The sequence below is a fragment of the Vulpes vulpes genome, chromosome 9, assembly GCF_048418805.1.
Source record: "Vulpes vulpes isolate BD-2025 chromosome 9, VulVul3, whole genome shotgun sequence".
Lineage (NCBI taxonomy): Eukaryota > Metazoa > Chordata > Mammalia > Carnivora > Canidae > Vulpes > Vulpes vulpes.
Window position 1 is genome coordinate 3,108,478 of NC_132788.1, and position 27,142 is coordinate 3,135,619.

The following is a 27,142-nucleotide window of genomic DNA, read 5'->3' on the forward strand; positions in this document are numbered from 1 at the left end:
AAGAAAACACAGATGTGCCCATTAAGGAAAGGGAGATGGAATGTGGACACACAGCTTCACTCTGTCACCCCAGTAGGAGCAGATTTGGTCAAGGGCAGGGTGCTCCTCTGCAGAAACACCAGGCAGCTGTCTAGCAACTGTACTTGGGAGATCTCCCAATCTTCATGAATTATGGAAAAGGTATGCATAGTTTCCAATCATCTAAGATTTGCTAGTTTCCCTTATAATCCCTAGAGCACCCACTTAGGTTTTCAAAACTTGTTTCCACCCCTTGGTAGGACCCATGGCCCCCTGAGCCTTGAAGCCTACCTGACTGCTCTGAAGGACAGATATGCCTCCTGTCCTCCAGGTGGAAGGAGGGGGAAGCATGCATGACCGGGGAGCCCCACGTTCCCGAGGGCTCTCTAATTTCATCGGTAGTTATTTTTTATTGCTCTGTAATTTCTGGGCTGGGGGAAGGCTCAGACGATCTGGCCGCCCATTCCTCGCCAGGCCCTCCTGTGTGCTCCCTGGGCCCGGACAGGCCTACTTCTCCTCCCTCCCACTCTCAGTTCCCCATGCCCAGCGTGACCGCACCCTGCTACCCCACTTTCCTTCTTTGCTCCATCTTGACTTTCTTGTGAAGCTCCCCGCAGCTCTAAGTAAAATTACAGCCACCAGTCCCCTTCTTCCTTCCTCTGTCTCCCCAGGCACGCCTCGGTGTGTGACACACTAGCCTTGTTTACTGTCCACCTCAGTAGCGAGTAATGGGTCAGCTCCAGGGGCTCAGAGCTCTGCCAGTTGCCCTCACTGCTCCGCCACCAGCACTGAGAGCAAGGGCCGGCACGCAGCGGGGGCTGGGTTTACGGGAGAGCCACATGTCACAGAAAAGCACACCTCCTGGAAGATCCCTCCTAAGTAAAAATGTATCTGTACATCTTACCAATAACAGAAACCTTCAGAGGCTTTCATATATACACACACACAGTAGGCAGTCCTGCCTAAATACTATTAATTTACCTGATCTCTAAACCAGTAATAATGTTTAAACAAAGCCGCACAAAAATTCAAATACAATTAGCAACATGGCTGTTAAAATACAATTTTGTTTCTTTTTTAAACCACATTGTGTTTTATTTTTATTTTATTTTATTTTTTTAGTTTAGCACCATTTATTAAGTGATCTCAGCTGTTGCTGTAGCTGCTGTGTATCAGCCTGTTCTTAAAACATAAAATGCTCTTCCAATTCCTCTTGTCCAGGACAGAAGGATCTTCCAGGCAGCACGCCAACAGAACAAGAGGCTCCGATGACGCCAGCTTCAATGGGGGTGCCATCCAGAGAGGGAGAGGGTCATGGCACATTCAACCGCGGCTTCCAGAGGTTTTGAAAAAGGAGCCTTTGGGGGCCCAGCCTGCCTGGCGTTTTGATGCCGTCGGTGTGGGGTTTGTACTCCGTCATGGTGGTGGGAGGTAGCTTAAGCCCTCGCGGAAGGGCATCCCGGCTGCGGGCTGTGGTTGCTTGCTCCCTGGCAGTCTTATTCCATATTGAAATAATGTCCTCCTGAAACCGGACAGAGACCACAGCCCCACAGATCTCCTCCCCAACCGTGAACTCTTCCCCCAACATGGCCAGGATGAGATTCTCCCAGCAACGGGATGCCAAGTCTTCCGCAGTCGAATAATCCACTTGCCACCATTTTTATTTGCATCATCCTCCCACGTGGGCTTAATTCCTTCTTTGAAGAGACGGAAGTCACTGTGGCCTGTCAGGTCCCCGGGACGTACCATGTGGCTGTAAAGCCTCCAGAACGGCTCCACAGGGGCAAAGGCGCTGACCTGTCTGATAGTCTGTCCATAGCTCCGTGAGCTGGTGGGACGCCCGGGGGTTCTTCTGGAGACCAGAAAGGAGGGTTACTGCAGGGGACGCTCTGCCGGCCCAGGGACAACAGCCCTCCTCTTACTGCTGCCCTGACTTTTGTCTCGTTCCGTTTTTTCCTTCTCACCATCTTTCTGTGGGCTGTTTTCTCCATTCTGACCATGGTCCCCACTGTCACCATCTTTCAATGCGTCGAACTTGTTCATCCTCTCACCGCCGCTGTCTCATGGAGTGACTTCCGCTACGCCGGGCCACACTGTTTTAAATGCAACATCTTGGCTATAGCGGGGGGAGGTGACCCTATAGGTCGAAGGCTTTGGGAAGTCTGACCTGCCTCTGGCCACCCTTGGCCCTTTCCGCACAGGGGTCCTGCTGTGATTTAAATCCACAGGTGCCCTCACTTTTGCTCTCCCTTCCTAGAAGGACCCGTTTCCTCAAGCTGCTAGTGTCCGTTCTGCGAACACAGCTTTGCAATCTGCTGGCACATTGAAACGTTTATGGCTTGAATTTCAGATCAACAACTTATAGGTAACTTGGCTCCTTTATTTGCTTCTTCCTTAGAATGCTGCCAATACTGGATGGGAAAGCTAGACTATTATGCTCATAGCCAAAATGTAAGAAGGTAGAGTGACTTTGTTTTTCACTGTCTCCCTCGGGGGCATTTTCCCAGCTCCCTGTGCTCAGGCTCAACCAGAGCAGACTGTCTCGTGAAAGAAATGCTCAGATTTAGGCCTGGACCCAAAGGTTAAAGACACACACACTCCTCACATTCTGGTGGAAAGAGCGAGAACCTCTCGCCAACAGGAACATGCATGGTTCCAGTGGGTTGAAGCTACCCACTGGCCTGCTTTCCTGCCGCTCGGCAGGGCCTGGGAGGCCTCTCCCTCCGTCCCCCCACCTCCAGCAGTGCACCTGCCAGTCCCGCTGCTCCCGTCTCCGCCCCGCTTCTCTGTGCCTGGGCTGCCAGCGCTCCGGACCACACACTGCCTCTCCCTCCCAGACCTTTTTTTTTTTTTTGTATATTTTTTTTATTGGAGTTCAATTTGCCAACATATAGCATAACACCCAGTGCTCATCCCGTCAAGTGCCCCTCTCAGTGCCCGTCACCCAGTCACCCCATTCCCCCGCCCACCTCCCCTTCCAGCACCCCTTGTTGGTTTCCCAGAGTTAGGAGCCTCTCACATTGTGTCTCCCTCTCTGATATTTCCCGCTCATTTTCTCTCCTTTCCCTTTTATTTCCTTTCACTATTTTTAATATTCCCTGAATGAATGAGACCATATGTTTGTCCTTCTCCAATTGACTTATTTCACTCAGCATAATACCCTCCAGTTCCATCCACAGTGAAGCAAATGGTGGGTATTTGTCGTTTCTAATGGCTGAGGAATATCCCACCGTATACATAGACCACAGCTTCTCTCCATTCATCCGTCAATGTACACTGAGGCTCCTTCCACAGTTTGGCTATTGTGGACACTGCTGCTAGAAACATCGGGGTGCAGGTGTCCTGGCATTTCTGTATCTTAGGAGTAAATCCCCAACAGTGCAATTGCTGGGTCGTAGGGCAGGTCTATTTTTAACTCTTTGAGGAACCTCGACACAGTTTTCCAGAGTGGCTGCACCAGGTCACATTCCCACCAACAGTGCAGGAGGGTTCCCCTTTCTCCACATCCTCTCCAACATCTGTGTTTTCCTGCCTTGTTAATGTTCCCCATTCTCACTGGTGTGAGGTGGGATCTCATTGTGGTTTTGATTTGTATTTCCCTGATGGCCAGTGATGCAGAGCATTTTCTCATGTGCATGCTGGCCATGTCCATGTCTTCCTCTGTGAGATTTCTGTTCATGTCTTTTGCCCATTTCACGATTGGATTGTTTGTTTCTTTGCTGTTGCGTTTAATAAGTTCTTTGTTTATAGATCTTGGAAACTAGCCCTTGATCTGATACGTCATTTGCAAACGTCTTCTCCCATCTGTAGGTTGTCTTTGAGTTCTGTTGACTGTTTCTTTGGCTGTGTAAAAGCTTCTTATCTTGATTAAGCCCAACAGTTCATTTTTGCTTTTGTTTCTCCTGCCTTCAGGGATGCGTGTTGCAAGAAGTTGCTGTGGCCAAGTTCAAAGGGTGTTGCCTGTGTTCTCCTCTAGGATTTTGATGGAATCTGGTCTCACATTTAGATCTTTCATCCATTTTGAGTTTATCTTTGTGTCTGGTGCAAGGGAGTGGTCTAGCTTCATTCTTCTGCACGTGGCTGTCCAGTGTTCCCAGCACCACTTATTGAAGAGGCTGTCCCAGGGCAGTTCACACGTCGAATGCAAATCCCTATCAAAATACCACGGACTTTCTTCAGAGAGTTGGAACAAATAATCTTAAGATTAGTGTGGAGTCAGGAAAGACCCCGAATAGCCAGGGGAAAACTGAAAAAGAAAACCATAGCTGGGGGCATCACGATGCCGGACTTCAGGCTGTATGAATTACAAAGCTGTGGTCCTGAAGACAGGCTGGGACGGGCACGAAAACAGACACAGGGATCAGCGGAACAGGAGAGAATCCGTCCAGAAATGGGCCGCCAACTACCATCCGACAAAGCAGGGACGACCGTGCCCTGGAAAAAGGAGAGTCTCTCCCGCAGGGGGCCCGGCGCCTCCCGCGGCCTCTGCGGCCGCACCCCCGCCCCTGGAGCCCCTGGGGGCGTCGCGGAGTCGTCCCCAGCTCGGGCTCCGCGGGCTGCCCCGGGCCTGGGCGGCCGCTCTTCCCCGCCCCGCGCTTCCCCCGGGCACCGCCGCGGAGCCCCCCCCCCGACCCCGACCCCCCCGGACCCCGCCGCCTCCCCTCCCCCACCGCCCCCGTCCGACCCCGGCGGCGCCCCGAGGGCTTCCCGGAGGAGAGCGCCGGCCGCCTCCCCCCGCGCACACCTGTCGGGCGGGCTCTTCTCCCCGGGGCCGCGGGGGTGACTCGCCGCGCGCCCCCGCGCGTCCCTGCCGGCCGCCGCCGCCGCCTCCATCCCGCCCCGCCGCGACCCACACGCCGCGCGGGCTCCCGGGGCGCCTCCCGCAGGCCGGGCGGAGGGGGCGGGGCCGCGGGGCCGGGCCGCCTCCGGATTGGCTGCGCCCCGCACTCAGGCCAATAACGGGGCTGGCCCAGGAGGCTGCCGATTGGCTGCGCGCGGTCAGGTGACGGGCCGCGTCACGGGGCGGGGGCGGGGCGGCGAGGACTGCGGGCTCCCGGGGGCGCTGCTCCGCGCGGGTCCGCTCGGCCAAGCCGCCCCCGCCGGACCCCGGGCCCGGAGCTGCCCCACGGCGGCGGCGTCGCAGGGCGCGGGGGCCCCGCCTGCAGCTTCCGCGGGGGTCTGTGGCTTGGGTGACGCGCCGGCGGCGGGAGGGTGCGCGGGGGCCCGAGCTGGGGACGGGGCAGGGGCCTGGGGTGGGGAGGTTGCAGGGAGGGCTCGAGCGGGGACGGTGCAGGGGCCTGGGCGGGCGCCAGGTGCAGCGGACCCCGGGCGGGCGGAGGAGGGCTCGAGCAAGGATGGTGCAGGGGCCTGGGCGGGTGACAGGTGCAGCGTGACCCGGGGCGGGCGGAGGGTCCCGGTGGGGGCGCAGGGAGGAGGGCTCGAGCGAGGACGGTGCAGGGGCCTGGGCGGGCGACAGGTGCATCGGACCCCGGGCGGGCGGAGGAGGGCTCGAGCGAGGATGGTGCAGGGGCCTGGGCGGGTGACAGGTGCAGCGTGACCCCGGGCGGGCGGAGGGGCGCGGGTGGGGGGCTGCAGGGGAGGGCTCGAGCGGGGACGGGGCAGGGCCTGGGCGGGCGACAGGCGTAGCGTGACCCCGGGCGGGCGGAGGGGCGCGGGTGGGGGCGCAGGGAGGAGGGCTCGAGTGAGGACGGTGCAGGGGCCTGGGCGGGTGACAGGTGCATCGGACCCCGGGCGGGCGGAGGGGCGCGGGTGGGGGGCTGCAGGGAAGGGCTCGAGCGGGGACGGTGCAGGGGCCTGGGCGGGCGACAGGTGCAGCATGACCCCGGCCTGCCGCCGCCCCGCCGTCTCGGAGCCCAGAGCACGTGCCCCGCGGTAAGCCCCGTCACGCATTGAATAACTTAACCGTGGTAAACTGCGAGTGGGCACTGTTGGAAGGAAATCGAGACTATAGGGGTTCAGCATCTTCCCCAAGTTCACACGGCGATGAAGGAGCCAGAATTTGAGTTCAGGAATGCTTTATCAAGAAGCTGAATTGTAATCGGCTTTTGGAAGACTTGAGCTCCTGTTGGGGTCCAGGCGATGTCTCTTCCAGCTCTGCAAGTGTCTGCATTTCTGGTTCCTTCTGTCCTTTCATTCTTGCTTGCATACCGAACCAGTGACTTGGCAGTTGCGACCACAGCAAAGGACACACTGAAAAAAATAAGATTTTATTTTATTGATCAGAGACAGAGGGAGAAGCAGGCTCCATGCAGGGAGCCCAGTGCGGGACTCGATCCCGGTCTCCAGGATCAGGCCCCAGGCCAAAGGCAGGCGCTAAATCACTGAGTCACCCGGGCCGCCCTGAAAAAAAATATTTAAGGATTTATTGATTAATTTGAGAGAGTGTGAGTGGGGGAAGGGGTGCAGGGAGTGAGAATCTCAAGCAGACTCCCCACTGAGCGCAGAGCCCCTGGGGCTCCATCCCACAACCCTCAGATCCTGACCTGAACGGAAACCAAGGGTCTGATGTTTAACCTACGGAGCCACCCAGGCATCCCAAGGACACACCAAAATTTAAGAAGCCAAGAGCTACACAGGAGCTCAAGGATAATCCAAAGGGGAGAAAAGGAAAGGGAATTAGGAAAGAATGAGAACAGATGAGAGTGTAAAGTGCAGGTGAGATGACTTGGGAAAGTGTCTTCCTTATAGGGGACAAGGGGGCACTGGTGCATTTAGTACGAGAAGCTTTAGGACAGCAGTGAGGAGAGGGCAGGAAAGTGTGCGGGGTGAATGGGACAGGAAAGAGTGAGGACTGTGGTCAACCCTCTCCCAGAGGATGAGCGGAGAAAGAGCCGAAAAGAGGAGTACATGACTAAGGGAAATGCTGTAGAACATGAACTTGTTTATATGCTGCGGGGCGGGGGGGGGGGGGGCTCACAAGGCCCCTGAGATAGGAGAGGAGAGCCAAGGTCCTGCAGGTGATGAAGAGCAAGGGTGGGTGGGGGACGTCGGAAGGTAGGGGGCAGGTTTCCTTCTCCAGATCTGCAGGGAGGGCTGTGTGGATGGGAGCTGGAGGGCGCCCAGGCACGGCTCACAGGTGATTCGCCTCCAGCACGTCGGGCCAATTAGTAGTTAGAGGGTTTGTGGTTCTGGATGGATGTAGTGAGTGTGGTGGAGTCGGAGACAAGTCAGAGAAGATAGTGCCCACGTGGCTGGGGATAGAGGCCTAGAAAGAACGGAGGGCCCGTTGCTGAGGCAATAAAGGCGCTGTGTGGTGCAACACGGAGCCACCACCACGGTCTTCCTCGGTCTTCCTCGAGGGCTGCTCCAACTTGCCGCAGGAAGTCGTCATTACCAAGGTAAGTGCTCAATAAAGACCAGACATTGGGGCAGCCCGGGGGGCTCAGCGGTTTAGTGCTGCCTTCGGCCCAGGGCGTGATCCTGGAGACCCGGGATCGAGTCCCAGGTCGGGCCCCCTGCGTGGAGCCTGCGTCTCTGCCTCTCTGCGTGTGTCTCTCATGAATAAATAAATAATTTTTTTTTTTTAAAAAGGACCAGACATTTGGTGGTGGTGGGGGGGTGGTTACCTTAGCGGGGAGCCTGCTTCTCTCTGCTGTGCTCTTTGTCAGATAAACAAAATCTTAAAAAGATCAAACATTTGAGGAATGCGATCTCCATGAAAACGAGATCCAAAGAGCAACTCATGCCCGAGGGCAAAAGTAGCGGAGCTTCCAGAATCGGTCTCCAACAGATAAGTGCACTGCTGGGATTTTCTTCTTAAAGGTAGTTATGAAACAAATAGATGTTGAACAAAAACTATAATCAAGTTTTATTTTTTTTAAGGATTTTATTTATTTATAAATAAAATGAAAGACACACAGAGGCAGAGACACAGGCAGAGGGAGAAGCAGGCTCCACGCAGGGAGCCCGACGTGGGACTGGATCCAGGGTCTCCAGGATCACGCCCTGGGCCGAAGGCGGTGCCAAACCGCTGGGTCACCGGGGCTGCCCACTAATCAAGTTTTAAATACTCAGTCCGCCTGGGGCGGGTGGAGGGAAGAAGGAATAGAACATAAGATTTTTAGGGCTGTGAAAGTATTTTGAACGAAAGAGGCGTACCTTGTTTTACTTCTCGATTTATTGTGCTTCTCAGATAACAGGTTTGTTTTTGCTGTTGTTTTTACAAACTGAAGGTTTGAGCCTTTGGTGGGGAAGTCACTGCAGATGGGGGTGCTGGCGGGCGGGGGGGACATTAGGGGAACTGGGGTTCCAAGAGGAGCCTGAAGTCGGGCCCAGGTCGCGCCCTCCCATGGGACAGCGTGACGGGGAGCAGCTGCTTCCCACGGACGAGCAGGGAAGGTGGTTTCCCCAGACGGAATCCGCCCGGGTGACACCGCCGGGAAGGCTGCTGCGGTGACGGCGGAGGACCGAGCGGTTCCCTGTGCTCCGGGGACAGCGGCGGTCGCAGAGCCGGGCTCCAGGCCTGGAGGACGTTCTCCTGCAGGTGCAGTGTCGTCCAGCAGCGCCACGCGCGCCAGGGAGACCGCGAGGGGAAGTCAAGCCACGCGGCAAATTGTCGTCTTAGCTCAGGAAGCCGCCACACGCCCTGGCCTGGGCCCCACCCAGACCCTCGTTGGCTGCGACATCCAGGCGGGACCTGCTCCGGTGCAGGGACGGCGGCTCGCTGGGTGCTCCGACGGGGCCAGCATTTTATAGCATCGAGGTGGCTTTCAGTTAAGGCGCGGACATTGCTTTTTTAGACCTAGTTCTGTTGCACACCTGACAGGCTGCAGCGTTGCGTAAAATGTAACTTTTATCTATAGTAGGAAGCCAAAAAATTCATCTGACTCCCTTTATTGCGATACTCGCTCTACTGTGGCGTTCTGGAACCAAGCCAGCAGTATCTTGGAGGTAAGCCTGTACCATCACCGTGGGTACATTTTAGTATATATTTGTGAACCCCCAGCGAAAAACTGGATTTTGGGTTACAATGATGTGTTAATGAGGTTCATCAGGTGTAACAAATGTTGCATCTGTGCGATGTCTGCAGTGGGAGAGGTCGTGCATGGTGGCGGCGACGGCGGCGGCAGGGGTATATGGGAGCTCTGCTTTCCACCCAGTTTGGCTGTGAACCTAAAAGTGCTTTAAAAAATAAAGTCTATTAAAAAGAATACAATAGGTGGGCTGAACAGAATAGCCACAAAGGGCAAATTACTGAGCTGAATGCCCGAGCCTAAGAATTCTCTTAGATGATTGTTCAAAAGCACAAAGGGATGAAAAATTCAAAAGAAAAATCTATGTAGTCCAGTGATTTTCAAAGGGGAGTGACTTTTCCTTCCACGGGACATTTGGCAATGCCTTAGAGATGTTTTGGTTATCATAACGGGGCGGGGGGGGAGGGGGAGGTAGGTGCTTCTGGGATCTAGTGAGGGAAGCCACTAATACCCTCCAGTGCACAGGACTGGCCACCAGGTCACAGTGCTGAGGGTGAGCCCCTGGTGTGTGCGTCTACTTGCCATTTGGGATCATATTCCTTCTGTCTTGTCGTTCACAGTTTCTCCTAGTGCTAATCTGCTGGTATGACTTCACTCAGTTTGTTTTTTGTTTTGTTTTAGATTTTATTTATTTGAAAGAAAGAGCATGAGCCAGGGGTGGGGAGAACAGGACAGAGGAGCAGAGGGACAGAGGGGGAGGGAGAAGCAGATGCTGAGCAGGGACCCTGGGATCACGACTGGAGCTAGAGGCAGATGCCTAACCCACTGAGCCACCTAGGCACTCCGACGTGTTTTGTTTTGTTTTGTTTTGTATTAAAGATTTTATTTATTCACGAGAGACACACACACACATAGAGGCAGAGACACAGGCAGAGGGAGAAGGAGGCTCCCTGTGGGGAGCCCAGCGCAGGACTCGATCTCAGGACCCCAGGGTCATGCCCTGAGCCAAAGGCAGATGCTCAACCACTGAGCCACCCAGGTGCTCCTTTATTTGTATTTTTATTTTTTTAAACAGATTTATTTATTTTAGAGAGAGAGAGCTTCCATGTGTGTGCCAGCAGGGGAAGGGGCAGAGGGAACAGGAGAGAATCGCAAGCAGACCCCACGCTAAGTGTGGATACTGATGCAGGGCCCTCTCCCATGACCCTGAGATCCATGACTTGAGCTGAGATGGAGAGTTGGCTCCCTAACCCACCGAGCCACCCAAGCGACCCAGGTTCTGGATTCTTAAAATTCTTGTCTTTGTTCTGGGATGCAGTTCATTTGAAATAACTGGATCACTTTAAGGCTTGCTTTTAAGATATTTGGGTGGGATGAGTGCGGCCTTTAACTGTCACTGAGCTAGTCGTCTCCCCAGCTCACCGTGAATCACAGGTGGATCACAAATCCATTCTGGCTCATGGGAATGTAGACTACTCCTGGCCTTGTATCAACTCAAGGGGGCATTTTCTCTTCTCTTCGGGGGGTGCTGTTCCCCACTGTCGGGCAGTTTCCCGGGTGCACTGCTAGTCAGTACCCCGGGGGCCGGCCTGAGAGGACCCGCTGCAGGTCTCCGGGGCTCCCTCTCTGTGCAGCCCCCTCTGCTGGGAACTCGAGCTCCCCTGGCCTTGCTACGTAATTAGTTCCATCTCAAGCTGGGTTCCACCTGGGTCTCCCCTTCCCGGGCAGGTCTCACTCAGGATCGCTGTCCTGCTCAGTCTGGGGTCTGATGTCTGGAAACTGTAGTACCGTCTAGATTGTCCGGGCTTCGCTTGTTCGAATAGGACAGCCCTGTCAGCCCATCTTAGGCTGGTGCAAGTGCCCTCTGCCTGTTCCTTCCCTTGATGGCTCCTCTGTGGCTCTCCTGCACGGCGGGAGAACTTATCCAATTTGTCCCCACACCATCTTTATCTTTCCAGCATCTGCCCTGCCCTGCTGTGGAGGTGTTGCCACAGCTTCGGTTCCATCCTACCATCCTTTCCTTTTGGCCTGTTGCCCCCTTAGGACTTGATTCCAAGTCAAAGATGCAATTCACTGCATTTTCCTAAACGTGTTTCCCTGCCCCCTACCCCCGCCTGAAATTTTTTTCTTTTAATCCTACAGTCCATTTCCAGCATCCAATTCATCCTGTCTGCCTGACATCTTTTCTTCCCTGCAGTATTTGTTCACAGTCCCATTTACTCAAGCAAAGCAGGCTGTTCCGACTTGGCAGCTGCAGCTGATGGAAGGGTGGCTTGCTCACCTCTGTGGTAGCAGATGCCCTCTGCAGCTACTGCCTCGCTGGCTGGCATGTCCGGCGTCCAGGACGTGACCGTCTCGAGCAGGCTTGCTGGTGTACTTGTGCTCTGAAGCTCCTGCTGTATTTACTTGGCCTAAGCAAGTGCAATCGTAATAAGCTGTTCGTTACTGCAGGATGGCTAAGGCCCTGTGCTCCTCATGCACCGGACACCTGGGACGGGCAGGAATACATATGGAAGGAATAATTCTGGAAGCCTGGACAAGATGAGGATACCCCAGCACCTGCCCATCTGCCTGTAAGATAGGCTTCACGGTGGTGGCACCATATGAACTGAGTCTTGAGAGGAGCCCCAGGAGGGATGTGGACCTCATTGCAAGGCATGAAGGCACCACTCTGAGGTCAGGCAGGGTCTTCAGGGCAGTGGCTGGCAGTGGACAGGTGACCGAGGACAATGCATCTGTATGCTAAGCACAAGGGGGCTTATTTTGGAGGCACCGGGAAGTCAGGGTTGTTTTAGAGGTGCTCCCACCTCTGGCAGCAAGGTGGGGAGGACGTGGGGAGCCAGCCCACCACGTTTGGTTTGGTCTCACAGGGGTGTTGGCCAGGTCTTCCTCCATCCTGTGCTCTTCCTCCATCAGCTGTGGTTCTTGTTACACATCACTGACTGGTCTGCCAAGGCACACGGCAACCACAGCGGGATCCGTGCTCACTGGGCTCCACTTGCTCCCGCTCTATCGAGAACCAGCCCAGGGAGCCAGGTTTTCTCTTCTCAGACGAGCTTGGGGATGAAACCCCTTAAGAAACAAGGCTCTTTACCACAGTGCAGCACACACCTTCTGGCCCTCCAGCCTCGCCCTGGGTGTGGGTGTGAAAGACACAGGTGAATGGGGCCATTGGGGTGGAGATTAATTTTTAGAGATATTTGGGAAGATCTACAACTGGCGAGCACCACGTGGTGCACGGGAGGGAGCGATGAGTGGGGAGGAAGGTCCATGTGGTCTGACACTGAGATTATAAACACCCAACATGGAAAACTACAACACAGATGAGTCAGTCCTGTGAGGCCAGGGAGGAGGAAACGCTGCTGGGGGTGCACCACGGACCGCAGGCTCAATGGGGAGGCTACAGGAGGCGTTAGGCCTACCGTGCCTATGGTTTCTTCCCTAGCCCCTGGCCCCTGGCAAGTATTCACGCCACCCTCGCTGCAGTGCTGGGGGCCCTGCCCTGTCTCTCCTCCAGCACTGGGAACTCTGCGGCAAGCCCTGTTCCTTCCAGCTGGCCCTGACATAAGCTAAAAAGTGAATTTATCAAACAACTCTGGCTCAGTGGGCTTGGCAATGAAAATGAATGGAGCCCTAAACTGGATTTTTTTTTTTTAAGATTATAATTCAGTTTTTTAGACAGCTTAGCACAAATAGACATTCTTAACAAGGCAAGGTCCCCGAATGCCTTCATCACTGGGCTTTTTGAGGAACTTTTTTTTTTCAAACCACAGTTCTTCCGATAGATCAGTTTTGGTAACCCACGGAAACCCAGGCCATGAGTGGGGACGTCAATGGGCAACACGGAACCCTCCGAATTAGCCCTTCCAGACGGGATTTGTTTGAGGGAGGAAAGGGGAGGGATGGGTGCTCTTCGTTTTCCAAGTTCTTTGGCAGAGGAAAATTAAAACCGTATTTTGCTAAAACTATCAGCATTTTACTAGACCCACTTTGATCAATGATGAACTTGTAGCAAACCTGACTTTCCAAGGTGAAACATTTTTAAGTGGATGAAAGTGAAAACACTCCTGGGATAGACTGTACTAGCTGGAAAAGAAGAGTCTTGTTAAAAGCTGCAACTGGTGGCTCATCAATTTTACAAGAGGTTGGGATTTTATACTAAAAAAATTCTGGGTGATTTTGATAAACCTGCACAAAGTCCTATTTAGCAGGAATAGGATTTTTTTTTTCACAGTGGGCCTGTAGAGAATGAGAGTGAGGGGTAAGAGAGCAGCCCTAGGGAACAGTGGGGCGTGTCCTCTGGACACACGTAACACATCTTAGTGGTCACCACTGTCTGAGAGTTTGTTTGCCCTCTGGGATTTTTTTTTTTTTTTTTTGCTAAACTCCAGAGCCCAGCAGAAGGGTTGTTCAGTCTGTTCCTGCTGCCATTCAAGGAAGACGCACCAGCTCTGCCACCAGGTGCCCCAAGACTCCGCCAACTGGTCTGGCTGCAGCCAAGTCACGGGGAAGGATGCTTATTTAAAATAAATACCTAAAGGCTAAGGTACATGTTCCTCTTAAAGACTATATATTCAGAGTATTTTAGCAACTGCAAATGGTCGGAATGAGCCTCTCCAGTTTCTTCATGGACTTCTGTATTGCAGCGACTTCTCTAGCAGGTGCACCACCTGGCTTAGGCTGTGGTTAGTAGGAATCAGGAACGGCCCTCTAAGGCTTTCAGTGCTTGCAGAGGATGCTGGATAGAAGGGGGGGTCTTACTGAGCAGGAGCCGAGGCACCGCACCTGGGCCAGAGCCCTGCAGCAGCCTCAACACAGTGGGTGAAGATAACACAGGCGAGCAGCGAGGAGCACGGCCGGACCAGCACGTAACACGGGAGTCCCTCACGGAGACGGCAGAGGGAGGGGGACACCCAGGTGGTGTGCTTGAGGGAAGGCCAGAGGGGGGATGTGAGCCTCTTCCTTCTGACAAGTCTATCCTGGGACTGTTTCCTTGTGAGCTTAAAAAACATGCTGACATAGCAAACTCGAAGCGGTCGAGCTATGGGGACCCAAGTGGACACGGGAAAAGTCCCGGAGCTTCGTGTCCCCGGGGTTTTCTCCACTCCTATCTGGCCCCGGGGCTGGCTCAGTATACCCACCCCTGGCAGATGGGAAATCCACTATCACCAGGGTGGTGGGCACATGGACTAGGGTCAGAGTGGGGAGACCCCAAGAAACCAAAAAGGCCTGGAAACCAGGGTTCTGCAGCCACCAGAAGATGCCGTGAGCCCCGCTGGCCAAGTAGCCAGCACAGTACGGGTTCTCCACGGCGACGGGCCAGGTTGGGCGTGTGCTCAACGAGATAGGGGAAGGGGGGCAGGGCTCTGAGGGATTTCCACTGGACAGAAAGGGATGACCCTGTCATGTGGAAAAAGGTTTTTTGAAGAAATTACTTGATCTCTGATAAAGTATTTCTCTACTGTGTATTTCTCTACGTTTTGAGGTCAGAATTCACAGCTGTCCGTCCCAGTCTTGTCCAGAAGGCACATTCCTTCACCTACAATATGCGTGTTTCCATTCACCCGTGGGCCTGGTATCACTGCTTCACCTCCACCTGCACCACCAGCTGTGCAGCCTGGGAGCTGCCCGACAGTTGTAGATGTGCCAGGACTCAGGCCCGGGGTTGCCCAGGCAGAGAACCACGTGCCCTGGGTCCCAGGGGCAGAACCCTGGCATGCGGGCAGGCCAGCGGCCGGTCTGCTGACCCCAGTAGCACGAGCCAGCCCCGTGTCCAGCTGACCCGTGTCCTGTGACCCTGGGCAGAGCTCCAATTAAAAGTGTGTAAGCTGCCGTGCCCCTCCCGGGCTTCAGGAGGTGAGGGGACGGCTCCCCCGTGGGCCCTGAGCCTCCAAGAGGCCACCGTGCCCTGGCTCCAGCCCCACCTTCCTGCTCTGCACCAGAGATATATCCCTGCGGTCAGGGCTCCCCGCAACCTAACAGGCACAACCCCTGACACCTGGGAAGCATGGCCTACGTTCCTCCCCTGCCGATCTCCTATCAGAAAACTGTATTATAAATTAAGAACCGCAGATCAGACTGGGTAGAGGGGAGATCCAGAGGCCAAAGGAGGTGGTCAGCTAAACGTGGGTGTGCCAGGCAGGCAGCAGGTGGAAACCACACAAACATTTATTGTGCATTTGATTTCACTGGTTCAGACGTCTAAATGCCGGAGTAAATCTGTTTCCCTCCTCAGCGCTCCTACTCTAAAGTGCACTGGCCTGACTGCGCTACGTGCCACCGCCGATCCCCGGCCAGGGCGGCTCCCCACGGACCCCGAACCGCAGCGGAGTCCGAAGCCACAGCTGCGCTCTGTGGCATCAGACTCCGGAGGGCTGACTGGCGGTACCTCTGCCCTCCCTGGGCTCCCCCACGGGCTGCTGTGGAAACGCCAAACCCCCGGCTGGTGGGGCTCCAGCCAGTCTCCTCGGGCCAGCAGCTGAGAAAGGGCTCCCTGCTTTTTTTCTTTTCCTTTTAAAAAAAATCAGGCAGAGCTAGTAGCTTCAAGGGGTTCCAAAACTTCCTCGCCCCATCTGGACCCAAAAGCAAGAGCTGATTTTCAAAAGCCAAATTCCTGTTTCAGTTGGACAGAAGGAATAATGGGTCTTTCATATTTTCTTTGTATTTCTCTTCAATAGTTGCTTGACCCAACATCTGTCTGCTCTATACAATGAAAATACAAACTAAATGAGAATAGAAAAAAATAATTAAAGCATTAAATTGTACAAATTACAAATCTGTTCCAAAATATACTTACATTAAATAAAATACGCATTTCAGTTAAGAGATCTACAGTGAATGACTGTGCGTTCTGGGAAGCTTCACGACACCTAGGCGGGGCCGGCATCCGTGGAGGAGCTAAGAGAATGTGCATCCAATCACAGTATGCAGCGGGGTTCTTAGGGCCCATCCGCGAGCTACACTGAGCACATCATCATCACTTGTGCGGGGGAGGATTTTGTTTGGGAAAAGGGGAAGAAGCGAGCGCTAGCCTCAATTCTGAGTTCATTACAACTTCTGGAATCTCATCAATAGCCTATACAGTACAGTTTCCAAAAAGTAAACATGTTAAGGTAAGCAGACAACTCTTTAGAACCCCAAACGCATTTTCTTGCTGTATTTATGTGGGACTCTCCATCTACAATGGGCAGTCGTGAAGAGGTTCTTCCTCGGGACAGCATGGTCACTGGATGCGGATGACCCTGTGGGTCTCAGGGGAGCGCGAGGACTGGGGACGGGAGCTCCCTCTTGGTTGTTGGAGACAAGCCTACAACACAGTCCACAGCCCCACCGTCTCCTCCTCCTATCATCTGGCGTAACGCTTAATGTAGTCTTCCACTTTATTCCGGAAGTCCTCCTGTGGAGTGGGAGGGGGGGATCAGGGAGAGAAGGAGAAGGGGAGCGAGTTAGCAAGGAAACGCTTCCAGACAAGTAGGAACCACCCAAGCCCAGGAGCCACTGAGGAGCCGCTGGGCTCTAGAGAGCTTAGAGCTTAGGAAGGACGTGGACTCCAACTGCACCCCCCACCCCAACCCAGCTGCCAGGGCTGTAGGACCATCAGAGGCCCAGGGAGTGGAGTGTTGGTTCCCTACTCCTCCAGGTGCCTGCTGTGTGCAGGACACTGCATGCAGGATGCTGTGCCACTGTGCTGGGAGGGTTGGGGTGGGGACCCAACGCAGAAGCTCTGAGCGGAACAGAACCCGAAACCGCTTGTTTTGGAGATGTGGAAAGTGAGGCCCATCGTGTGGTGCAGGTGACAATGTAGGTCAGGATGGGGCTCTTGACCTCAACTGAGGATGAGCCTTACCTGCTGTTCTCCAGAGACCCCTATGTCCAGATCATCTTCCTAGAACCACCTCCCAGACCTTGTAGACTATTCAAAACATGCCCACTTCTCATGGTGATGACCTTGCCCACAGAGGGCTTGCTGCAAAGCTCCCTCTGCAGGTATCGAGCAGAGGCCACCTGGACACCTGGCCCAACTCCTCTGGTGAAGAGGTGGTGTGGCCCTCAGGGTCTCCAAGCCTGTATGGGCAGGAAGTGCCCCAGGTGTGACCCTTGGGTCTAACGTTAGGACCTAAGTTCCTTGGCCTTGCAGGACTGGGCAAGGGCCCCCGGGACCACAGGCACCAGGAGGGACTTGGAGCTTGCCCACCTAAGAACACATGCATTCAGCATTCAGGACACTGTGATCTGACAGGTGGAACTTAACCCTCTTACTCCTACAACACAGCTGCTAGGTCACTGCTGGCCGTGGGGTCACACTGCTTCAGTTCCATCATGGTCCCATCACGTGCCTGGTAACACCAATGGCCCCCAGCGCACGCAGAGGGCACAGCAGAGCCCCTGGTAGGTGCTGCACTGGCTGTGCCTTCCTGGGGCCAGTCCTTGCCTAGAGTGGCACCTCTTCCAGGGGAAGCAGCTAGAAGTGGGTGGAGCACCCAGGAGACCTCTTCTCCTGCCACACTTAATGCACACGGTAACCCGTTCAAGGTCAGGGCAGGTTCCTGATTTAAGGGTCTGAAAATGATTTGGTGACTTGCTTGTCATCTTAAGTGAGGAAGTGGAGAGCTGCTGAGCCTGCATTTGCGGATAGGAGCCCTGACTTGGCCATTTCCACAGTACCCAGAAGCCAATGGTACCGCCAGCTCCTAAGGAGCTACAGCCACTGCTTGCAGGATGTAAAGACCCCACAGGCACTGCCGCCCCGGTCCTGCCCTCAGGACCAAAGGTGCGTCTGCTCAGTCTCACCTCCTTTGCTCTCACCTCGCCCCGGATGAAGCCCGGAGCCCATGGCCTCCGAGAGTCTTCGTGCTCAGCCTCTGCTGCCTCCCACCCCACAGGCCCACAGAGCAGAGCCCACATGAAGCCCAAGGACTTTGGGACCAGACTGCCTGGGTTCACATCTTGGGCTCTGCCCTTCCCAGCAAGTCTCTTACCTCCATGGTGGCTCTATGTCCCCAGCAGCAGACCGAGGATAAGGAGTCCCTCCCTCATAGAGATGTCAGGAGAATAAACGCACTCTGGGAAGTGTGGGACAGGGCCTGTGATGGCCACTCGAGGATGCTGCTCTCTAGCAGTCACGCTGCCCTCTGTATTCTTCCCTGAACATCCCTAGCACATTCCCGCCTCAGGGCCTTTGCACCACTGTTAATACTCTCCAGAATACTCCTGCCCAATACCCATTTGGTTCACATCAGATCTCTACTCACATCTTATCAGAAAGGCCTTCTCACAGCACCCTACATAAAACAGCAACACCCCCAGTGCCCCCCGCCCCCAGACGTCATGTTTGCTTATCTATGTTCTGCCTCCACCCACTAGCACATCTGCTCCACGGGGACAAGGATGGTCCACCAATCCATCCTGAGCATCAGCACCTCACCTGGCGCTTAAGTGGCCAACAGCCAAACTTGGGATGAACAATGAGCATGAAACAAAGTAAGGACAAAGTTCGGCAACTGTCGTGACTCAGCACGAGGACGGGGGCGGGGCTGGGGCACTTCTCAGAATTCATGCGGAGGCATCACTGCTAGGAGGGTTTTAGGTCCATCTTACTGGGGCTAACAGTCTATAAATACAAGTCTTCCCTTTATTTCATACAAAGAGCAGGAAGCAACCTTCGAAGAAAAATAAAAGGACAATTTATAACAGGTCTTTCTCCACCCGGGCCTGTAAGAGTGTTGCGGTCATGAGGGGCTTCTTTCTCTGACTGGCTTACAGGACACAGTGCTCCGTGGGGGGCCCCGTCAGGGACAATGACAGCTGGAGATACAATGTGTCGGAGCTGCCTGGGAAGGCGGGGCGCGGGGTGGTGGTGGCAGGAGCACATCTGCAAGGCTTGTCATCGCAGGGACAAACCAAGGCTGTCCCTCTCCCGGGCAGCTAAAGCCAGCATAGGTGGTACAGCGGGCTGACCGGTGAAGGTGGGTGCGCGTGACAGCGGTAGAGGGGCTGTCCGTGCCCAGAGCCACCTGACACCACTGCGCTTCTGCTGAAGACCTCTCTGCCCCCAGCCTCCTCTTCCTGACCTGATGCACCCAGTGGCCCTGCAGCCCCACCACATGACTCACTGGTCCTTGCTGCACCTGCCACATGGTGTTTGGACCTGTGCCAGGGTATGTGCTGGGCGGCGCAGCTCTCGCAGGTACTCTGCCCCCCTTGGGGGCCCTGCCAGGGCAGTACCTGTGCCCCTTGTTACGCCTCACGCAGCACACTTAAAACACCCCTCACTCTGGCACAGAGCACGTCTTACCAAGCAGAAGCACCTGCTCTTAAGCACGATATTTAGAAACAGGTTGAGGGCATTTAGAGCTTTATAGATTCACATTAGCTGTTGGGTACTAGCCTTGGGTGGCTGATTTCTGGGGTGGTGAGGATTCACAGGAAATCTGGTTCAGAAAATGAAAGTCAAGGCTCTCTGACTAAACCAAGCTAGTCCCGCAAGGCTGTCTGCTTAGACCTAACTGGCCAACCAGCCCGGCCCCAAGTGAAGCTGCACAACCTCATCCAACAGCTTTGTTCCAATCACAGGGCCGTCTCCCAGACTGCTGCCCCTAACGCCTTGTTCCTGTACTTTTAAGGATGTGTGTAAAAGGGATATTTACTGCATTATCCTTTGTAGGTGGAAAAAAAGAAAAAAAAAACCTCATGGGGGAAATCTGAGTGCCTGCCCACCACTGAGCGAATGGTTGAGAAAAGTATGGTAGAGCCACTTTATGGACTGTTTGCTCCTAAAATGAGTGAGTGATGGTTTATTGGGAAGAAAAAAGCTGGAAACAAAAAAAAAAAGGAACCGAGGATTAAAAATAATAAATAGGATCCCATTATTCTGGACAGAAACCAAATGGGGAGGCGAGTGTATCGGCGCATTGGAAGGACCTGGGGTGTGAGCACTGTATCCCCACACCGTTAATTATGTAAAGGAACAGTGGCCTGTTTAAGTCCCTCAGAATGAATTCTACTAGGAAATCACATCTAATATAAACACTTCTGTCTGACCTCGGGTCAAATACTTTACCGAGACTACTCACATTTATCATAACACATCACTGATCAACTGCTTTAAATCCCGGGCCTGGATCTACCGTTCTCCGCATCGTATTTATCTGAGCAAGAGCGGGTCATCTTTTTACCACACCCATCAACCTCGGATGTGATCAGTAGCTCACCTTGTCCCTCAAATGATGTTCTGCAGCTTCAATATTCAGCGGATCATCAAAATTCAAAAGATCCTTAAAAAGAAAGAAACTCAAAGTAAGCAGTGGAAAGAACAATGGAAAGAATCTGTTTTTCTGCTGTTTTTTTTTTTTTAAACAAACTTTGGTTTTGCTCTGAACCAAGTATTTTTTTTTTAATTTTATTTATTTATTCATGACAGAGAGAGAGAGAGGCAGAGACACAGGCAGAGGGAGGAGCAGGCTCCGTGCAGGGAGCCCGACGTGGGACTCGATCCCGGGTCTCCAGGATCACACCCTGGGCTGAAGGCGGTGCTAAACCGCTGAGCCACCCAGGCTGCCTTTTTCTGCTGTTTTAAGTCTTCATTTTATGAACCAGGCGACAGAACTCTAATCAGCAAACAGGAGAACCCAGAGAGCGCAGCGATTCTATCACGGGTCATGGTTCCTGTGATGGAAGCTCACGGGCTGTGTGGGGGTTTTCTGAATGCTGGTGAAAGATCGAGATGTTTACATACGACTGTCCAAAGTCTGGTGATCACACTAAGTTCTAATGCTATTTTTGATAAAGAACCAGTCTTATTATGAGCATTTCCAAATAAAAATCCCATTCTTTTTTCCTCAAAAATTCATTTCTTTTACTTTGTGAGGAACATCCTGCCTCTCTAAGTCTGTGGTTTCCATGCTGACCTTTGCCAGATCTTCTCTTTATCTTTTTATTCCCCTTCACAGCATCCCTTCATAGCCGGCAGGGATGGTGGGTGGAGGCTGAGTGAGCGTGGGACAGCACCCCCAGGAGGCCCGTGTCCCCCAGGCCTTTCTACCTTAGAAAACCCAGGGTGGGGTGGGTGGGGGGGGGGGGTGGTGGCACCAGGCTGGCTCAGTCAGTGGAATGAGCGACTCTCGGTCTCTGGGCTGTGATTCGAGCCCCATTATGGGTGTAGAGATTATTTAAAAAAAATAAAATCTTAAAAAGAAAACCCTGGAATGGCCACTCCCCCCTCCCTAAAAGACACGCCATGGATTTCAAATCAGAGGCCCTGCCTTATCTTTATACGCCTACTCCTCTTCTTAAAAACCGGGGTGGTGAAATTTGTTCTTATGAGAAGTCACTGCTTTCCAGAGCCATAGATGGTCACTGGAAATGTTAAATTTGGGGACTGTATTTCGGATGTGGAAATAAACATGGGGTATGACCAATACGTTACAAATACATCAAGGAAAACTCAAGTCTCTAAGATCTCTATGATCAAGGTAAAGTAGAATAATTAGACTCTAAGTTCTAGAAACAGGCAAAAATATAAAGCATATAGATGAGATATCCAGTGCAGATAAAGATCACCAGACGCACAAAATTCTTTATCTTCCTTACCATATACCTGACCTAAAAGGAATATATTGGCGGGAATGACCATTACAGCCTTAATCAACAATTCTGGCTGACCCTCTAGAATCTGGAGCACTGGAGAGATGAACATGGCACCAGATTAAAAGCTAAATCAATGAAAAAGAAGCACAACGTGCTGGGCAGATTTTAAATTATGCTCTATCTTCCACAGCTCCAGAAGCAAAACTGTGCACATCCATGAGAAGCCAAACCAGAATCACGACGAAACGATGGCACTACCTTCCCGAGTAACAGGGGCCAAAAGACAGGAAGTGCTGCATTGTTCCAGGGGTCACCTGGGACAACAGATGAGATGGCAAAGGGAGGCAGGGGCTTGGGGGGCGTCTAATTCTGAGGCTCTTGTGCTTTTTATTTTGCTGCCCCTAAGAGCAAGACCACTGTGACCTCAGATGTGAGTGTGGGGACAGCAGCCTGGCCGGGTGCCGGGAGCCAGGAAGCTGCCCCTCCAACGACCATGCCGTCCTGTGAGCTGGCCTGGGGGCTCATTTTCATAGAAGATCAAGTTTTATTAAAAGTAGCACAGCCATATTTCCCTCCCAGGGACACATCCCTGAAGCTTATTGCTTTTAAAGCTCTTTTATGATTGAAAAGTAAAAACTCAAAAGAATATTACTTTTATAAAATCCAAATACCAGCTTTTAGCTTCTCCGTGTGCCCCTTCCTGCCCTCCGGTCTGTGACGCACTGTTTTCTCTGGACAGCAAACGTGGGCAGCTCGTCACCGACGAGAGAATGGTTCTAAGGCTCTGAGTTTGTAAAAAGCCTAGTGGTCGGGGGCCACGTACGCTTTTCACCCAAACTCGCCTGCTGGCGAGGGCAGACACGGAGCAGGGCTGGGCCAGGCGCCCCCAGAGGAACAGCCGCCCACGGGAAGGAGGCTTCCGAGAACGGCCAGGCCCCAGCCCTTTCCTCCCTGACGGCCTCCTCAGGTGCCATCCATGTCACTGTTCCTCGGCCTCATCAAGTGTGACAGAAAGGAGGGGTTCGGCACGTACAGGGTGCCGTTCTTAATCCCTCTAGGTTATCCTTAATGTGATATCTAAGACCAGTAGTCAGAGGAATCAAGAAAAACTTGGGCTTCTGGTCAATATACTTACAGTAAACAAAGAGTTTAATCCCCAGACAACATCCTGGAATGAGAAAGAAAGAAAGAAAACAAGTTTCAAGCTCCTGTGCACTTAGTGTTTCAAAGCCGCGACCAAGAGTCACGTACTGCGCCAGGTCAGAATTTATCTTTAGCATGCTCTGTTTTTCCCAAGACGGAAACTTTAAACAACTTCTCTCCAATGACAACAGGCTCTGGGAAATTTGGAGATGAGCAGTCATGGGTAGTAAATACAGACTCAAGGACCTCAAGTGCCCTCGGGTGACACCCAGCCCAAGGAGCCCACAGGCGCATCTGCTCAGGAGAACCCCACCTTATGTCACCTCATCCTCGTCACTTCCAAGCACAGTTGGGAACTTCTGAAGAGTCATCTTTTTTTTTTTTTTTTTTAATTTTTTTTAATTTTATTTATTTATGATAGTCATACAGAGAGAAAGAGAGAGGCAGAGACACAGGCAGAGGGAGAAGCAGGCTCCATGCGCCGGGAGCCTGATGTGGGATTCGATCCCGGGTCTCCAGGATCGCGCCCTGGGCCAAAGGCAGGCGCCAAACCGCTGCACCACCCAGGGATCCCCTGAAGAGTCATCTTTATGACAAAATCTGTTGTTTCTGTGTCTGCGGCCTTTGGGGACTGCAGATGCTAATTACCCATGGTCCCACAGGCCTCCTAACAATTTTGCTCTAATTACTTAAAAAAAAAAAAAAGTGGAAGACTAATAAACATTTTCTAATATCCAAAGATCAGAAATTCTCATAAAAATAAAATGGATAATTAATGCGTTCTCTCTGGACTGACTTGCCATCTGTGACTTAACCACAAATTAACTCTCTCTCAGCTTTCCTCGTCATCAGCTCGAGTCTTGTCTTTTTTAGGCTGATTCTCTGCCCCAGTTGATACTGTGCTAGGTGGCCACTTTAACTGCCCCTCCGCTTTCTCTCAGCCATCCACCTGTATCCTTTTGGGGTGGGCCAGACCTACGGCTGGAGCTGGGGATAAATACACGTTCTTGGTCTGGTGGAGAGGCTGGACAGACAGGCATGTTGAACAGACCTTGCACTGAAGTGTTCCCCCAGAGGACCCAGCAGGGAGGATGGGCTTCCCAGAGGAGGTGGGGCCTGCAGGGTAGAGGCACCCTGTGTAGGAGCTAAGTCTCAAGTGGGCAGGACATGTCCAGGGTGTGGTGAGAAGACAGGCCAGGCTGCCCGTGGCAGGAGAGACTCCACCTCGAGAGAATCCAGTCAGGCCTGTAGAGTCTGCAGTGTTCTCTGACTCTGGGGCAGGGCCTTCCCCGTGTTCTTTCCCCAAGTGCCTACTTGGTGATACCCAAGGACAGCGCCTACACAGCAACTGGCAGCTGTTGCCCATGGAGTGTGTCCACGTACAGAACTAGACCTGGCTCAGGACCCGTGCAGTACCCTGTGGGCTGTTATGACCCGTGCACACCTCTCTGGGCCTCAACGTCTTTCTCTAAGAGCAGTGGGGCTGCCCAAGAGCAGGGCATGGGAGTGAGGATGGTCTCTAAGAGATGAACCAGTAAGCTGGCATTTGACAAATGAGGACAGTTTATCTGCAGAAGCTCTTTTCAAAGGCAGGGCCCACAGGGTTAAACTGTGAAGGACAGTGGGGAGAGAAAGCCTGGCATGTGTGCACGGCAGGGCTGAGGCCCGCCCACTTCTGCTCAGGCTCCCCCTTATGACTGGGAGGACAGCACCCAATGCAGCATCTTCATTACGAGCCACGCTCATTTTGAGTGTTTGGCACAGAGCTTGACCTCCGAAGGTTTTAGTTTGACTTCTGTAATCCATGCATGACTGAGCCAAAGTTAACACACGTGCAAAACTGTTGCTCTTGAGATAGAGACAGAGATAGAAATGGCATCGTGCAATGTGCCAGGCAGTCTGTGAGCTTCACAAACAGGCTGACGACACCCACAGCCCTTTGAAGTGGACCTGGTATGACTGTCAGCTGCAGAGGAGGAGGACACGGTCACCAGAGAAAATGGGTCTGGCCCAGATGGCCACACCTTTGTGCTGAGTCCCGGGCTGAAGAGAAGCACAGGCCGGGAACCCAGTGCTCTTCTGGGCCGCCTGGACCTGCACAAGAAGGGCAAAGGCCACAAAGACTGCATGGGACTGTCTCGTTACCCTTCAGAAACAATGGCAGGAGTCAGGCGGCAGGTGACTATCAAGTGGACACTAGTCGACACTACCTGATGAAAGCGTCAGGCAGCATGAAGACCCTGTAGGTGTCCTGTGGAAACTATGACAGCAAAGCCCTGAGCTGGGGCCACAGCTGGCGGCCTCACGCAGCACCCGAAACGTGCTCCCCCAGAACCCACTGGAGCCTACACCACAGAAGAAACTGGGGCCACCTGCTTAGTCCTGGTGGCTCTCAGTTCCATCGTCCTCCCCTGGGGTGGCGTCCTCCCTCAGGGCATGCCTGGCTAGCTCAGACGGGGGCCATCCTGCCCTCTCCCTCCTCCCTGTCTCCTCACCCCGGCAGCACTCCCCTCCTCTGGGAGTGAGGCACCACCCGAGACTGGGGGACAGAGGAAGGAAAGAACAGAAACTAAACGACCTGGAGCACAAAGGGAGCAGAGGGGAGCCGAGACAACTGCAGGCAGAGGAACCAACCCGGCCAAGCGCTTAGCCGAGCAGCCTCAGGTGGGCAGGCGGGAGCACGGTGCCCAGCCACCTGGGTGGGCAGGATAGCAAGGAGACTGGTTCCCAGGGGGAGAGGCCTCCAGGCCGAGGTGTGGTCAAGTGCACTGCACTCTACCTTTAATGTCCTCGTGGGAGCCCAGCCGGTGCCGTCAATCGAATGTTCTCTCAGTAAACTGAAACAGACAGAAAGGCACAGCGGTCAGCAAGGGCAGCCTCCCGTCGCGTGAGCCACAGGTGTGTCCACCGCTGCCGCCACGCCCTCTGGGCCCATGTCTCCTCTTCAGGACATCCACTTTCCCCAGGCTCCCCCTCCCCAGGCCTCACAGGCCCCCCGACTCCCAGCAGAAGGCCGTCTCTACCCCCAAGGCTGTACACATGCTCGTCTCGTGTCCTGCACCACGTTTACTGCTTGGACAGCCCGGTCTTTAATCCTGCACCACTTCAAGTTTTAAGCAGGGAGAAAGCTTGCTAACATAACCCACAGAGAACACTTGCCAACTTGATATCCAGAAAAAGACAACCAACACTGGGAGCTTCCTATGTGTGTTGCCAGCACGATCCTAACCTTCCTCAAAGCCTCAACGACCCACGAGGGAGGTGCTGCCATTTCTCCAACTAACGGAGGCAAGAAAGCAAGGCACAGAGCAGCAGGATGCCGGAGGGCACGGGCCTGATGAACGGCCCGTCGCACCGCACAGCTTGCCAGGAACTGCGGGTGAACACGGATGACAGCTCCTAGCACATATTTTAACACCTTGTGTTTGTTTTTTTAAAAAAAGCTCAAAAGGGAAAAATGACGTTATAAAGGTAGATTAACACAAAATTCTGGATGGTGGTCATGAATGGGTGGGAGGCCCACGTTTGGAGAAGGTGCGCACGCACTTTGGAGGTCCTGTGGGGTCCTGTTTCTTAAGCTGGACCCCAGGGTCATTTTCATCACCGTTCTATCAGCTGTACGTGCACATCACAAACTCTCACAGAAATGGTTATTCCATGCTCTGAAAAATTATAGTTTACTGCCAAGTTTCCTTCTAGGGAAAAATTAGTTTGGCATCCTTGAGCTGTATCCCGCTGCCGCTTTCATGTGTACGTAACAGCTCCTAAGCTCACACGGCAGCATCAGGCTCTCCGCGCCTTAATTCCTATTGTGAAGAGAAGTTTTGGACCAGAACAGGTTCAAATTCACATAACTCAATTAGAATCGGGAGAAAACAGAAATATGCTATGATCTTAATTCCCCATAGAGATCAGTCAGAAGAAATAAAACCTGAAATTGGCCACTATGACTTACTTTGAGCCTTGAAAAGAGAAGGAGAAAGAAATAGACGTCTCCACCCTGCAGAGGGCCCAGGCCCTGCGGACACAGAAGCTCTGCAGCGTTTGGGAGCCATGTGCCAGGTCATCTCTTCCCGGAGGCAAGAATCAGTTCTGTCTTTGTTCTTCTCTTTTCCAGACTTCGCCACAATCCTTAGCCATCTATCTGTTCACTTGTTCAGTGCCCGTCTCCCTAGGAGTCAGCAGGCCTCACAAAGCGAGGAATACCAACTGCCCCCACCGCCTCTGGGTTCAGCCACCATTAGGGGAGGGAGGGAGGGAGCCAGCTTAACAGGCTGAGCTGTCAGCAGCACAGCCAGAGCACAGGGCTCTGAACCTGGAGACCACGTATGTGCACCCAGGGCAAGGCCCTCCAGGTAAGTGCTGGTGGTGGTGCCCATAATCAGGCAGGCTGTTCCCAATCTGCAGAGCACAAGTCTGGGCTCACCACAAGTCTGTGGTGAGAACACAGTCACTGTGCAGGT

General features: G+C 53.4%; 2 protein-coding genes, 1 long non-coding RNA gene and 1 pseudogene across 14 annotated transcripts in view; 1 reads left to right on the plus strand and 3 right to left on the minus strand.

The window, feature by feature from the left end:
• SCLY (selenocysteine lyase) overlaps positions 1 to 4,894 on the minus strand; it is a 40,865-nt gene extending 35,971 nt beyond the window's left edge. For 4 of the 10 annotated variants that reach the window (XM_072719035.1, XM_072719034.1, XM_072719033.1 and 1 more), the window contains exon 1: positions 4,763 to 4,890. Coding sequence is in view for 5 of the 10 variants with exons in the window: in XM_072719029.1 (XP_072575130.1) it covers positions 4,763 to 4,851 (89 nt within the window). In the remaining 5 variants the exon portion in view is untranslated. Of the gene's footprint in view, positions 1 to 4,762 lie in introns of all 10 variants that reach the window. The other 6 variants (XM_072719029.1, XM_072719026.1, XM_072719025.1 and 3 more) reach the window with 3 other exon arrangements.
• Positions 11 to 2,886, minus strand: LOC112908753 (eukaryotic translation initiation factor 4E type 2 pseudogene; annotated as a pseudogene).
• Positions 4,895 to 6,937: 2,043 nt separating the features above from the next.
• LOC112908779 (uncharacterized) lies at positions 6,938 to 15,774 on the plus strand. Of its 2 annotated transcripts, none has more exons than XR_003232984.2 (2): positions 6,938 to 11,524; positions 13,343 to 15,774. It is a non-coding gene; the product is annotated as an uncharacterized lncRNA (long non-coding RNA). The 2 variants fall into 2 exon arrangements; XR_011994112.1 differs by having other exon boundaries at positions 6,938 to 8,928.
• Positions 15,097 to 27,142, minus strand: part of UBE2F (ubiquitin conjugating enzyme E2 F (putative)) — a 56,336-nt gene continuing 44,290 nt past the window's right edge. For both annotated transcript variants that reach the window (XM_072719038.1, XM_025984339.2), the window contains exons 7-10: positions 25,459 to 25,516; positions 22,672 to 22,704; positions 20,162 to 20,224; positions 15,097 to 16,347 (exon numbers count right to left, since the gene is read on the minus strand). In XM_072719038.1, coding sequence (XP_072575139.1) covers positions 16,297 to 16,347; positions 20,162 to 20,224; positions 22,672 to 22,704; positions 25,459 to 25,516 — 205 coding nt within the window. In that variant the 3' untranslated portion in view covers positions 15,097 to 16,296. The remainder of the gene's footprint in view (positions 16,348 to 20,161; positions 20,225 to 22,671; positions 22,705 to 25,458; positions 25,517 to 27,142) is intronic.